We start from the raw sequence: 14,448 nt of genomic DNA on the forward strand, positions 1-14,448 counted from the left end.
TACTGATCATGGGGGTCTCTTCCCTGGTATTAGTGAGGGTCTCTGGGCCCCGGGGATGTACTGATCATGGGGGTCTCTTCCCTGGTATTAGTGAGGGTCTCTGGGCCCCGGGGTCTGTACTGATCATGGGGGTCTCATCCCTGGTATTAGTGAGGGTCTCTGGGCCCCGGGGCTGTACTGATCATGGCGGTCTCATCCCTGGTATTTGTGAGGTTCTCTGTGCCCCGGGGTCTGTACTGATCATGGGGGTCTCATCCCTGGTATTAGTAAGGGTCTCTGGGCAGCGGGGTCTGTACTGATCATGGGGGTCTCATCCCTGGTATTAGTAAAGGTCTCTGGGCCCCGGGGTCTGTACTGATCATGGGGATCTCTTCCCTGGTATTAGTGAGGTTCTCTGTGCCCCAGGGTCTGTACTGATCATGAGGGTCTCATCCTTGGTATTAGTGAGGGTCTCTGTGCCCCTGGTCTGTACTGATCATGGGGGTCTCATCCCTGGTATTAGTGAGGTTCTCTGTGCCCCAGGGTCTGTACTGATGATGGGGGGTCTCATCCCTGGTATTAGTGAGGTTCTCTGTGCCCCGGGGTCTGTACTGATCATGGAGGTCTTATCCCTGGTATTAGTGAGGTTCTCTGTGCCCCGGGGTCTGTACTGATCATGGGGGTCTTATCCCTGGTATTAGTGAGGTTCTCTTTGCCCCGGGGTCTGTACTGATCATGGGGGTCTTATCCTTGGTATTAGTGAGGTTCTCTGTGGCCCGGGGTCTGTACTGATCATTGGGGTCTCATCCCTGGTATTAGTGAGGTTCTCTGTGCCCGGGGTCTGTACTGATCATGGGGGTCTCATCCCTGTTATTAATGAGGTTCTCTGTACCCCGGGGTCTGTACTGATCATGGGGGTCTCATCCCTGGTATTAGTGAGGTTCTCTGTGCCCCGGGGTCTGTACTGATCATGAGGGTCTCATCCCTGTTATTAGTTAGGTTCTCTGTGTCCCGGGGTCTTTACTGATCATGGGGGTCTCATCCCTGGTATTAGTGAGGTTCTCTGTGCCCCGGGGCTGTACTGATCATGGGGGTCTCATTCCTGTTATTAGTGAGGGTCTCTGTGTCCCGGGGCTGTACTGATCATGGGGGTCCCATCCCTGGTATTAATGAGGTTCTCTGTGCCCCGGGGTCTGTACTGATCATGGGGGTCTCATCCCTGGTATTAGTGAGGTTCTCTCGGCCCCGGGGTCTGTACTGATCATGGGGGTCTCATCCCTGGTATTAGTGAGGTTCTCTGGGCCCTGGGGTCTGTACTGATCATGGGGGTCTCATCCCTGGTATTAGTGAGGTTCTCTGTGCCCCGGGGCTGTACTGATCATGGGGGTCTCTTCCCTGGTATTAGTGAGGTTCTCTGTGCCCCGGGGTCTGTACTGATCATGGAGGTCTCATCCCTGGTATTAGTGAGGTTCTCTGTGTCCCGGGGTCTTTACTGATCATGGGGGTCTCATCCCTGGTATTATTGAGGCTCTCTGTGTCCCGGGGTCTGTACAGATCATGGGGGTCTCATCCCTGGTAATAGTGAGGTTCTCTGGGCCCCAGGGTCTGTACTGATCATGGGGGTCTCATCCCTGGTATTAGTGAGGTTCTCTGTGCCCCGGGGTCTGTACTGATCATGAGGGTCTCATCCCTGGTATTAGTGAGGTTCTCTGGGCCCCGTGGTCTGTACTAATCATGGAGGTCTCATCCCTGGTATTAGTGAGGTTCTCTGGGCCCCGGGGCTGTACTGATCATGGGGGTCTCATCCCTGGTATTAGTGAGGTTCTCTGTGCCCCTGGGTCTGTACTGATCATGAGGGTCTCATCCCTGTTATTAGTGAGGTTCTCTGTGCCCCGGGACTGTACTGATCATGGGGGTCTCATCCCTGGTATTAGTGAGGCTCTCTGTGTCCCGGGGTCTGTACTGATCATGGGGGTCTCATCCCTGGTATTAGTGAGGTTCTCTGGGCCCTGGGGTCTGTACTGATCATGGGGGTCTCATCCCTGGTATTAGTGAGGTTCTCTGTGCCCCGGGGCTGTACTGATCATGGGGGTCTCATCCCTGTTATTAGTGAGGGTCTCTGTGTCCCGGGGCTGTACTGATCATGGGGGTCCCATCCCTGGTATTAGTGAGGTTCTCTGTGCCCCGGGGTCTGTCCTGATCATGGGGGTCTCATCCCTGGTATTAGTGAGGTTCTCTGGGCCCCGGGGTCTGTACTGATCATGGGGGTCTCATCCCTGGTATTAGTGAGGTTCTCTGGGCCCCGGGGTCTGTAGTGATCATGGGGGTCTCATCCCTGGTATTAGTGAGGTTCTCTGTGCCCCGTGGCTGTACTGATCATGGGGGTCTCTTCCCTGGTATTAGTGAGGTTCTCTGTGTCCCGGGGTCTGTACTGATCATGGGGGTCTCATCCCTGGTATTAGTGAGGTTCTCTGTGTCCCGGGGTCTTTACTGATCATGGGGGTCTCATCCCTGGTATTAGTGAGGCTCTGTGTCCCGGGGTCTGTACAGATCATGGGGGTCTCATCCCTGGTATTAGTGAGGTTCTCTGGGCCCCGGGGTCTGTACTGATCATGGGGGTCTCATCCCTGGTATTAGTGAGGTTCTCTGTGCCCCGGGGTCTGTACTGATCATGAGGGTCTCATCCCTGTTATTAGTGAGGTTCTCTGGGCCCCGGGGTCTGTACTGATCATGGAGGTCTCATCCCTGGTATTAGTGAGGTTCTCTGGGCCCCGGGGCTGTAGTGATCATGGGGGTCTCATCCCTGGTATTAGTGAGGTTCTCTGTGCCCCGGGGTCTGTACTGATCATGAGGGTCTCATCCCTGTTATTAGTGAGGTTCTCTGTGCCCCGGGACTGTACTGATCATGGGGGTCTCATCCCTGGTATTAGTGAGGTTCTCTGTGTCCCGGGGTCTGTACTGATCATGGGGGTCTCATCCCTGGTATTAGTGAGGTTCTCTGTGTCCCGGGGTCTGTACTGATCATGGGGGTCTCATCCCTGGTATTAGTGAGGCTCTCTGTGTCCCGGGGTCTGTACTGATCATGGGGGTCTCATCCCTGGTATTAGTGAGGTTCTCTGGGCCCCGGGGTCTGTACTGATCATGGGGGTCTCATCCCTGGTATTAGTGAGGTTCTCTGTGCCCCGGGGTCTGTACTGATCATGAGGGTCTCATCCCTGTTATTAGTGAGGTTCTCTGTGCCCCGGGGCTGTACTGATCATGGGGGTCTCATCCCTGGTATTAGTGAGGTTCTCTGTGTCCCGGGGTCTGTACTGATCATGGGGGTCTCATCCCTGGTATTAGTGAGGTTCTCTGTGTCCCGGGGTCTGTACTGATCATGGAGGTCTCATCCCTGGTATTAGTGAGGTTCTCTGTGTCCCGGGGTCTTTACTGATCATGGGGGTCTCATCCCTGGTATTAGTGAGGCTCTCTGTGTCCCGGGGTCTGTACAGATCATGGGGGTCTCATCCCTGGTATTAGTGAGGTTCTCTGGGCCCCGGGGTCTGTACTGATCATGGGGGTCTCATCCCTGGTATTAGTGAGGTTCTCTGTGCCCCGGGGTCTGTACTGATCATGAGGGTCTCATCCCTGGTATTAGTGAGGTTCTCTGGGCCCCGTGGTCTGTACTAATCATGGAGGTCTCATCCCTGGTATTAGTGAGGTTCTCTGGGCCCCGGGGCTGTACTGATCATGGGGGTCTCATCCCTGGTATTAGTGAGGTTCTCTCTGCCCCTGGGTCTGTACTGATCATGAGGGTCTCATCCCTGTTATTAGTGAGGTTCTCTGTGCCCCGGGACTGTACTGATCATGGGGGTCTCATCCCTGGTATTAGTGAGGCTCTCTGTGTCCCGTGGTCTGTACTGATCATGGGGGTCTCATCCCTGGTATTAGTGAGGTTCTCTGGGCGCTGGGGTCTGTACTGATCATGGGTGTCTCTTCCCTGGTATTAGTGAGGTTCTCTGTGCCCCGGGGTCTGTACTGATCATGAGGGTCTCATCCCTGTTATTAGTGAGGTTCTCTGGGCCCTGGGGTCTGTACTGATCATGGGGGTCTCATCCCTGGTATTAGTGAGGTTCTCTGGGCCCCGGGGTCTGTACTGATCATGGGGGTCTCATCCCTGGTATTAGTGAGGTTCTCTGGGCCCCGGGGTCTGTAGTGATCATGGGGGTCTCATCCCTGGTATTAGTGAGGTTCTCTGGGCCCCGGGGCTGTACTGATCATGGGGGTCTCTTCCCTGGTATTAGTGAGGTTCTCTGTGTCCCGGGGTCTGTACTGATCATGGGGGTCTCATCCCTGGTATTAGTGAGGTTCTCTGTGTCCCGGGGTCTTTACTGATCATGGGGGTCTCATCCCTGGTATTAGTGAGGCTCCGTGTCCCGGGTTCTGTACAGATCATGGGGGTCTCATCCCTGGTATTAGTGAGGTTCTCTGGGCCCCGGGGTCTGTACTGATCATGGGGGTCTCATCCCTGGTATTAGTGAGGTTCTCTGTGCCCCGGGGTCTGTACTGATCATGAGGGTCTCATCCCTGTTATTAGTGAGGTTCTCTGGGCCCCGGGGTCTGTACTGATCATGGGGGTCTCATCCCTGGTATTAGTGAGGTTCTCTGGGCCCCGGGGTCTGTACTGATCATGGAGGTCTCGTCCCTGGTATTAGTGAGGTTCTCTGGGCCCCGGGGCTGTAGTGATCATGGGGGCCTCATCCCTGGTATTAGTGAGGTTCTCTGTGCCCCGGGGTCTGTACTGATCATGAGGGTCTCATCCCTGTTATTAGTGAGGTTCTCTGTGCCCCGGGACTGTACTGATCATGGGGGTCTCATCCCTGGTATTAGTGAGGTTCTCTGTGTCCCGGGGTCTGTACTGATCATGGGGGTCTCATCCCTGGTATTAGTGATGTTCTCTGTGTCCCGGGGTCTGTACTGATCATGGGGTCTCATCCCTGGTATTAGTGAGGTTCTCTGTGTCCCGGGGTCTGTACTGATCATGGGGGTCTCATCCCTGGTATTAGTGAGGTTCTCTGTGTCCCGGGCTGTGTACTGATCATGGGGGTCTCATCCCTGGTATTAGTGAGGGTCTCTGTGCCCCGGGGTCTCTACTGATCATGGGGGTCTCATCCCTGGTATTAGTGAGGGTCTCTGTGCCCCGGGGTCTCTACTGATCATGGGGGTCTCATCCCTGGTATTAGTGAGGTTCTCTGTGCCATGGGGTCTGTACTGATCATGGGGGTCTCATCCCTATTATTAGTGAGGGTCTCTGTGCCCCGGGGATGTACTGATCATGGGGGTCTCATCCCTGGTATTAGTGAGGTTCTCTGTGTCCCGGGGTCTGTACTGATCATGGGGGTCTCATCCCTGGTATTAGTGAGGGTCTCGGCCCCAGGGCTGTACTGATCATGGGGGTCTCATCCCTTGTATTAGTGAGGGTCTCTGGGCCCCGGGGCTGTACTGATCATGGGGGTCTCTTCCCTGGTATTAATGAGGGTCTCTGGGCCCCGGGGCTGTACTGATCATGGGGGTCTCTTCCCTGGTATTAGTGAGGGTCTCTGGGCCCCGGGGTCTGTACTGATCATGGGGGTCTCATCCCTGGTATTAGTGAGGGTCTCTGGGCCCCAGGGCTGTACTGATCATGGCGGTCTCATCCCTAGTATTTGTGAGGTTCTCTGTGCCCCGGGGTCTGTACTGATCATGGGGGTCTCATCCCTGGTATTAGTGAGGTTCTCTGTGCCCCGGGGTCTGTACTGATCATGGGGGTCTCATCCCTGGTATTAGTGAGGTTCTCTGTGCCCTGGGGTTTGTACTGATCATGGGGGTCTCATCCCTGGTATTATTGAGGTTCTCTGTGTCCCGGGGTCTGTACTGATCATGGGGGTCTCATCCCTGGTATTAGTAAGGGTCTCTGGGCACCGGGGTCTGTACTGATCATGGGGGTCTCATCCCTGGTATTAGTAAAGGTCTCTGGGCCCCGGGGTCTGTACTGATCATGGGGGTCTCTTCCCTGGTATTAGTGAGGTTCTCTGTGCCTCGGGGTTGTACTGATCATGGGGGTCTCATCCCTGGTATTAGTGAGGGTCTCTGGGCCCCGGGGTCTGTACTGATCATGGGGGTCTCATCCCTGGTATTAGTGAGGTTCTCTGGGCCCCGGGGTCTGTACTGATCATGGGGTCTCATCCCTGGTATTAGGTTCTCTGTGCCCTGGGGTCTGTACTGATCATGGGGGTCTCATCCCTGGTATTAGTGAGGTTCTCTGTGCCCTGGGTTTTGTACTGATCATGGGGGTCTCATCCCTGGTGTTAGTGAGGGTCTCTGTGCCCCGGGGTCTGTACTGATTATGTGGGTCTCATCCCTGGTATTAGTGAGGTTCTCTGTGCCCCAGGGTCTGTACTGATCATGAGGGTCTCATCCTTGGTATTAGTGAAGGTTTCTGTGCCCCTGGTCTATACTGATCATGGGGGTCTCATCCCTTGTATTAGTGAGGTTCTCTGTGCCCCAGGGTCTGTACTGATGATGGGGGGTCTCATCCCTGGTATTAGTGAGGTTCTCTGTGCCCCGGGGTCTGTACTGATCATGGAGGTCTTATCCCTGGTATTAGTGAGGTTCTCTGTGCCCCGGGGTCGGTACTGATCATGGGGGTCTTATCCCTGGTATTAGTGAGGTTCTCTGTGCCCCGGGGTCTGTACTGATCATGGGGGTCTTATCCTTGGTATTAGTGAGGTTCTCTGTGGCCCGGGGTCTGTACTGATCATGGGGGTCTCATCCCTGGTATTAGTGAGGTTCTCTGTGCCCGGGGTCTGTACTGATCATGGGGGTCTCATCCCTGTTATTAATGAGGTTCTCTATACCACGGGGTCTGTACTGATCATGGGGGTCTCATCCCTGGTATTAGTGAGGTTCTCTGTGCCCGGGGTCTGTACTGATCATGGGGGTCTCATCCCTGTTATTAGTGAGGTTCTCTGTACCCCGGGGTCTGTACTGATCATGTGGGTCTCATCCCTGGTATTAGTGAGGTTCTCTGTGTCCTGGGGTCTGTACTGATCATAGGGGTCTCATCCCTTTTATTAGTGAGGGTCTCTGTGCCCCGGGGTCTGTACTGATCATGGGGGTCTCATCCTTGGTATTAGTGAGGGTCTCTGTGTCCCGGGGTCTGTACTGATCATGGGGGTCTCATCCCTGTTATTAGTGAGGGTCTCTGTTTCCCGTGGTCTGTACTGATCATGGGGGTCTCATCCCTGGTATTAGTGAGGTTCTCTGTGTCCCGGGGTCTGTACTGATCATGGGGGTCTCATCCCTGGTATTAGTGAGGTTCTCTGTGTCCCGGGGTCTGTACTGATCATGGGGGTCTCATCCCTGGTATTAGTGAGGTTCTCTGTGTCCAGGGGTCTGTACTGATGATGGGGGTCTCATCCCTGGTATTAGTGAGATTCTCTGTGTCCCGGGGTCTGTACTGATCATGGGGGTCTCAACCCTGGTATTAGTGAGGGTCTCTGTTTCCCGGGGTCTGTACTGATCATCATTGTAATGCGGGGGTCTTAGTGAGGTATGAGGTTCGTTGTGCCTCGGGGGTCTGGCTTTCATCTCCGTCTGTTTTCCTCACAGGCCAGACAGATGTTCGAGGGGGAGCTGGCGAGTCTGGAGGCCATTAGTCAGACTGGCACCATCAGGGTTCCCAATCCGATAAAGGTGATAGATCAGCCAGGAGGGGGCGCCGCGCTGGTGATGGAGCACCTGAACATGAGGAGCCTCAACAGGTGAGATTGTCCACAGGTCTGTGGTGGGGTAGTGGGCACGATCTACCCTGGGGACAGGGGGCATCACTGAGCAGTAAGGTGGTCCTGGTGCTGCGGAGCAGCTATAAAGCTCTGGAAAAAATTAAGAGGCCGCTGCACAATGTTCAGTTTGTCTGATTTTCCTCTTTATATTTCTGAGTAAAATGTAAATTGCTCTTTATTCTATAAACTACTGACAACATGGCTCCGAATTTCCAAGCACTAAATATTTGTATTTATTTTCTGAAAATGAGAAATGGTCAAAATAACAAAAAAATGCAGAGCTCAAATAATGCAAATAAAACAAGTTCATGATCATTTAGAAACAGCAATACTAATGTTTTACCTCAGGAAGAGTTCAGAAATCCATATTCTGTGGAATCCCCATGATTGTTAATCACAGCTGTCATGAGTCTTGGCTGCTTTCCACCAGTCTGTCACGCTGCTTTTGGGTGACCTTATGCCCCTCCTGGCACACCAATGTAAGCAGTTCTTTGTTTGATGGCTTGTGACTATCCGTGTTCCTCCTGATTACATTCCAGAGGTTTTCCATGGGGTTCAGGTCTGGAGATTGGGCTGGCCATGACAGGGATGTGATGTGGTGGTCCTTCATCCACACATTGATTGACCTAGCTGTGTGGCATGGCGCATTGTCCTCAGGGTTGTAGAACATTGCCTGAGAAGGAATCATCTGTTTTTCCAGGATAATCTTGTATGCGGCTTGATTCATACTTTCTTCACAAATATTAACCTGCCCTAGTCCAGCCTTGCTGAAGCATCCCCAGATCATCACCGATCCTCCACCAAATTTAACAATGGGTGCAAGACACTGTAGCTTGTACGCCTGTCCAGGTCTCCATCTAACCCTTAGAAGACCAGGTGTTGGGCAAAGCTGAAAATTAGACTCATCAGAGAAGATTATCTTACTCCAGTCCTCTATGGTCCAATCCTTATGGTCTTTGGCAAACTTCAGCCTGGCTCTCCTTTGCTTCTCATTGATGAAATACTTCTTTCTAGCTTTACATGACTTGAGCCCTGTCTCTAGGAGTCTGTTACGAACTGTTATTGCCATGCACTTCACCCCAGCTGCCATTTGCCATTCCTTTTGTAGGTCACTTGATGTCATCCTGCAGTTGCTGAGTGACATTCCAATAAGATGACGGTCATCCCGGTCAGTGGAGAGTCTTTTTTGCCCTCCGACGGCCTGTAGCTTTGTTGTTCTCAATGTCTTCTGCTTGACCTTGTTGTAATGGACTGCCGTCTTAGAAATGTTAAGGATGGAGGCAACATGGCGCTCACCGTGTCCCTCTGCTAGTAAAGCTGGAATTGAGCCCTTCTTTTCCTCACTCAAGACTTTTCTTTTCAACTCCTTTGGCATGGTTAAGTTATTTTTTCACTCCTATTCCTTTTGGGATATTACTAGCCCTTGTTTTGCCATCCAGCTTGTCCTATTGCAAGAGGATTGTGAACACCACAGCAGGGTTTCATAATTTCCTTCATTAAACTGTGCAGTGCTCTCTTAATTTTTGCCAGAGCTGTAGATGTCTCTGAGTAGTGGACATGCCTCAGACATGGTAAGGGGGTCTCTCTTGCCGCAGGGCATGCTTTTGCAGTACTAGATGGACATGCCCCTCTTGTGTCGGGTCGGATTCGCAGCCCCTCACTCTTGCTGTCTTGCAGGCACTCGGCGGCGTTGGGGGAGCAGCTGGCCGACCTCCACCTGCACAACCAGCGGCTGCGGGAGAAGCTGGACAGAGAAAGCGGCATTGTGGGTAATTGACTGCAGAGGGGTTCACATACTTATCCCATGTCATATTCCTGACCCGGGGGTTCACTTTCTTTTTTCCCGCTAGGTAAAGGGGCGGGGCAGGCAGACATGGCGCACGTGGACAAGTTCGGCTTCCACGCGGTGACCTGCTGCGGATCCATCCCCCTGGTGAGAGCCTGACATATATGCTGCGTGTCCTCTGCCACTCCCCCTGAGCACTAGATTGACAGCTGCAGATAATTGATTGACAGGTGAATGACTGGCAGGAGGACTGGGTGGCCTTCTACTGCCGGCAGCGGATTCAGCCGCAGATGGCGCTGCTGGAGGAGTCGTCCGGGGACCGCGAGGCGCAGGAGCTGTGGGCACAATTACAGGTGAGGCTCCGCCTCCTGAGGCCAGCTCCTCCCCCTCTGAGTATGAGTGGCAGTTACCTTCTTATCGGCTCTCCATATACTGATGTCCTGGATACACAGCAGACAATCTGGAAAAGTAGAGCGTGGCAGAGTCGAGTTTTGGGTGTAGAGCGCAACAGAGCGGAGTTTCGGGGAAGCAGAGTCACGGCCTAGCAGGCGGCGGAGCAGAGTTGTAGCGGAGTTGTGACGTTGAGCTCTGCGGAGTAGAGCTGCTGCGGAGTGGGGAGTGGAGTTGTGTAGACTGTGACCGAGCGGAGCTGCATCGTAGAGCATGGCGGTGTAGAGCATGGCGAAGCAGAGTCGCGGTGTAGAACGTGGCAGAGCAGAGTTGTAGCGGAGTTGTGACGTTGAGCTCTGCGGAGTAGAGCTGCTGCAGAGTGGAGTCGTGGTGTAGAGTGTGACCGAGCGGAGCTGCATCGTAGAGCGTGGCGGTGTAGAGCATGGCGAAGCAGAGTCGCAGCGTAGAACGTGGCAGAGCAGAGTTGTAGCGGTGGCATGGAAGCACGGTGGGGCGGAGCTGCAGCGTGGAGCAGAGACTGCGGCATAGAGCACGGTGGACCAGAGCTGCTGCGGAGTGGAGTTGTGGTGTGGAGCAGGGCTGCTGCGGAGTGGAGTTGTGGCGTAGAGCGTGGCCGAGAGGAGTTGCAGCGTAGGGCGGAGCTGCATCGTAGAGCGTGGCAGTGTAGAGGTTGCAGTGTAGAGCATGGCGGAGTAAAGATTGCGGTTTAGAGTGCAACGGAGTAGAGGTTGCAGCGGAGTAGAGGTTGTGACGTAGAGTGCAACGGAGCAGAGTTTCAGTGGAGCAGAGTCGCAACCTATCGTGCTGCTGAGCCGAGTTGTAGCCGATCTGCAGCGTTTAGCGCGGCAGAGCAGATTGTAGTGGAGCTGCGGTGTTGAGCTCAGCAGAGCAGAGTTGTGTTATTGAATCACGGCTGAGCAGAGCTGTGGTGTTGAGGTTGCGGCATAGATCGTGGCAGAGCAAAATTGTAGCATTGGAAGCTGTGGCATGGAAGCGCGGTGGGGCAGAGTTGTAGCATAGAGCATGGTCGAGTGGAGTTGCAGCGTAGGGCGGAGCTGCATCGTTAAGTGCGGTGGGTCGGAGATGCATCGTAGAGCACGGAGGAGCAGAGCTGCAGTGTAGAGCATGGCAGATCAGAGGTTGCAATGAAGAGCGCCGCTGAGTAGAGCTGAAGCATAGAGCATGGCAGAGTAGAGGTTGCAGCATAGAGCGCTGCGGACATATCTGTGTCATAGAGCGCGGCCGAGTAAAGTTGTGGCGAAGCATAGTCGCGACGTAGCGCAGAGCAGATTGTAGCAGAGCTGTGGCATTGAGCTCGACGGAGCAGAGTTGCCTCATGGAAGCCCGGTGGAGCTTAGCTGCGGCCTAGAGCATAGTGGAGCAGAGCTGCAGTGTAGAGCATAGTGGAGCAAAGCTGCAGTGTAGAGCATGGTGGACAGAGCCTCTGACTGTTCTCATCCTTGTTCCTTGTGTCTCGTCACTCAGTTGCAGGTCCCGCGGTTCTTCTCGGAGGTGGAGGTGATCCCGGCACTTCTCCACGGGGATCTGTGGGGCGGGAACGTGGCGGAACTGGACACGGGGCCGGTGATTTTTGACCCTGCATGCTTCTATGGACATTGGGAGTTCGAGCTGGCCATCGCCGGCATGTTTGGGGGGTTCAGATCGTCCTTCTACTCCGCCTACCACCAGAAGTTGCCCCGGACCCCCGGCCTGGAGAAGCGGCTGAAGCTCTACCAGCTCTTCCACTACTTGAACCACTGGAACCACTTTGGCAGCGGCTACAGAGGGTCCTCGCTGGGCATCATGAGAAGCCTCCTGAAGTGAGGGGTCACGGGGCCACACACTGCACCATTAGAGGGAAACTCTGCTCCTAGGTCGCTCCAGGTGGAACCCCGCTTCTAGAAAACTCTGAGACCACCACCGATCAGAGGGGCGGAGGTGCTGTTCACGGGGCTAAACTGAAACTTGTCAAAAGTTTTAAGTTCAGTTACTGTTTAAAGGAGGCACCCCGACCAGAACTGATAATGCCAAGTACAGGGGCAGAGGGGGAGGAGCATGACACACAGCCCATCCCCCCATCGCAACTGCCTGCACGGGCTCCTCCTTTAAAGGAGGTTCTGTAACAGCAGTTATCACTTAAGAGACCCTCTTTTTCGGGATCACACCCTTACCCCCATCATCTGCTTATGTGGAAGGAGCGTTAGTGCGCATGCGCAACCATAACTTCACTGTCTATGGGGACATGGTCACGCATGCGCACTGCTGCCCACTCAGAAGTGTATAGAATGATGGAGGTAGCGCATGCGCTACCCCATAGAAGTGTGTGGAGCGGTGGTTGCGCATGTTCACTGCTGCCCCATAGAAGTGTATAGCGTGATGGTCACGCATGTGCACTGCTACCACCATAGAAGTGTATAGTGTGGTGGTCGCACAGGCGCACTGCTGTCCCTATAGAGGTGTTCCACGTGGTGGTCACGCATGCGCACAGCTGCCCCCAAAGATGTGTATAGCATGGTGGTCACCATGCGCACTGCTACCCCCAAAGAGATGTATAGCGTGGTGGTCCCCATGCGCACTGCTACCCCTATAGAGGTGTATAGCATGGTGGTTGCGCACAGCTGCCCCCAAAGAGGTGTATAGCGTGGTGGTCCCCATGCGCAGTTACCCCCATAGAGTTGTATAGCGTGGTGGTTGCGCATGCATACTGCTGCCCCCATATAGGTGTATAGCGTGTGGTCGCGCATGCGCACTGCTACCCCCATAGAGGTGTTGCACCTTTAGTTTTCAGAGTTTAGTTTTGTTTTAGTCGCTGACTAATTTGATGACCATTAAAGCTCCTGCTCTGCGCTTCTGCTGCGGCTCCGTGTCTGTGTGTTGTTTTATCGGAATGACAGTCCCTGAAAGGTGCAGTCATCAGGGGCGCATACACTGAGGGACACACCAAGGCGGCAGAGATGGCTGATCGGCACCGCTTGTCTCTATACATGATTACCGCCCCCCCCTCCGGCTGGTGCTCCTGGTTACCTGGAGAAAATTGTCTTCTTATTGTCCCTTTGTCTGATGTGGGGGCCATAATACGCCTCATTCACTTCTGGACTATCAGATGCCAGAGTGATGGACGCTCGCTGTCCCTGGGCTCCAGGGCGTCCTACACAGGAATCTTTGGCTTTGTGCAATTAGATCGGAAGAAGAGCAAAACAAATATATATTTTTTGTCCTTGACCGCTGTAAGGATCACACCCGACCCTTGAAGGTCTCCAACTCACCCAAACTGGCCACTATAGCAGTGCACAACAGCATGCACAGGAGCTAGAAGACGGCAGTACACAGCAGCATGCGCAGAAGCTAGAATACAGCGGTGCACGACAGCATGCACAGGAGCTAGAAGACCGCAGTGCACAACAGCATGCGCAGAAGCTAGAACACAGTGCACAACAGCATGCGCAGGAGCTAGAAGACAGCGGTGCACAACAGCATGCGCAGGAGCTAGAAGATGGTGCACAACAGCGTGTGCAGGAGCTAGAATACAGCAGTGCACAACAGCATGCGCAGAAGCTAGAATACAGCAGTGCACAACAGCATGCGCAGGAGCTAGAAGACAGCAGTGCACAGCAGCATGTGCAGGAGCTAGAAGACAGCAGTGCACAACAGCATGTGCAGGAGCTAGAAGTCAGCGGTGCACAACAGCATGCGCAGGAACTAGAAGACGGTGCACAACAGCATGCACAGGAGGTAGAAGACGGCAGTGCACAACAGCATGCACAGGAGCTAGAAGACAGCAGTGCACAACAGCATGCGCAGGAGGTAGAAGACAGCAGTGCACAACAGCAGGAGCTAGAAGACAATGGCGCCTGCACAGGAGCTAAAAAAAACCTGTGCAAAATTGTAAAAAGCTAGAAAACTGCAGTGCACAATGCTGCATGAGCTAGAAGACTAACAACCACAATGGTGCAGGCACAGATGGTACACAAATGTGCAGGCAGTGCATACACAGGAGCTAAGAGTCAGAGATTTAATTTTTACCTTTTGGTGTTGGAACTCTTTGACCCTTCTTCACCCGTGAGCTGTCACAGGGCTGCCCCCTGTGCCCCAGGACTCCTGTACTATGGCTCCAGCACCACTGGTGTCAATGTCTATATCTGGCCCGGCCTGCATGTGTTTGAGTATATGTGTGGACATTGATGTGGATGCTGACACAGGTTTTGTTTTTTCTCCCCAAGTGAAGATTCAAAATGTTTTCATAAATAGTCCCATCCCTCGTACACGTTGTGCTGTAGTGACCACTGTGTCCGCTAGGGGGCGCTGTGTGGGTGTCCCAGGACAGGCGGATAAGCATTTTCAGGGTCCTGATAGGAGTAGGATTCTGACCGTAATGTATCTCAAGGTGGGTGGCCTTGAGATGAAGGCTTGCTTATGTGCTGATCAGCAGAGCTGATCTTTCGTTCCAATGTGTCAGGGAGAAGTCTTCAG

The 14,448-nt window shown here is 53.8% G+C and overlaps 1 protein-coding gene across 2 annotated transcripts in view; it reads left to right on the top strand.

Annotated features, from left to right (window-relative positions):
- Positions 1 to 12,836, top strand: part of LOC141093993 (ketosamine-3-kinase-like) — a 71,067-nt gene extending 58,231 nt beyond the window's left edge. For both annotated transcript variants that reach the window (XM_073579668.1, XM_073579667.1), the window contains exons 2-6: positions 7,609 to 7,760; positions 9,459 to 9,550; positions 9,632 to 9,714; positions 9,798 to 9,920; positions 11,464 to 12,836. In XM_073579668.1, the coding sequence (XP_073435769.1) occupies positions 7,609 to 7,760; positions 9,459 to 9,550; positions 9,632 to 9,714; positions 9,798 to 9,920; positions 11,464 to 11,802 (789 nt within the window). In that variant the 3' untranslated portion in view covers positions 11,803 to 12,836. The remainder of the gene's footprint in view (positions 1 to 7,608; positions 7,761 to 9,458; positions 9,551 to 9,631; positions 9,715 to 9,797; positions 9,921 to 11,463) is intronic.
- Positions 12,837 to 14,448: the final 1,612 nt, after the last annotated feature.

This window comes from Dendrobates tinctorius, unplaced genomic scaffold (assembly GCF_039654945.1).
Source record: "Dendrobates tinctorius isolate UK_male_01 unplaced genomic scaffold, ASM3965494v1 ptg000063l, whole genome shotgun sequence".
NCBI lineage: Eukaryota > Metazoa > Chordata > Amphibia > Anura > Dendrobatidae > Dendrobates > Dendrobates tinctorius.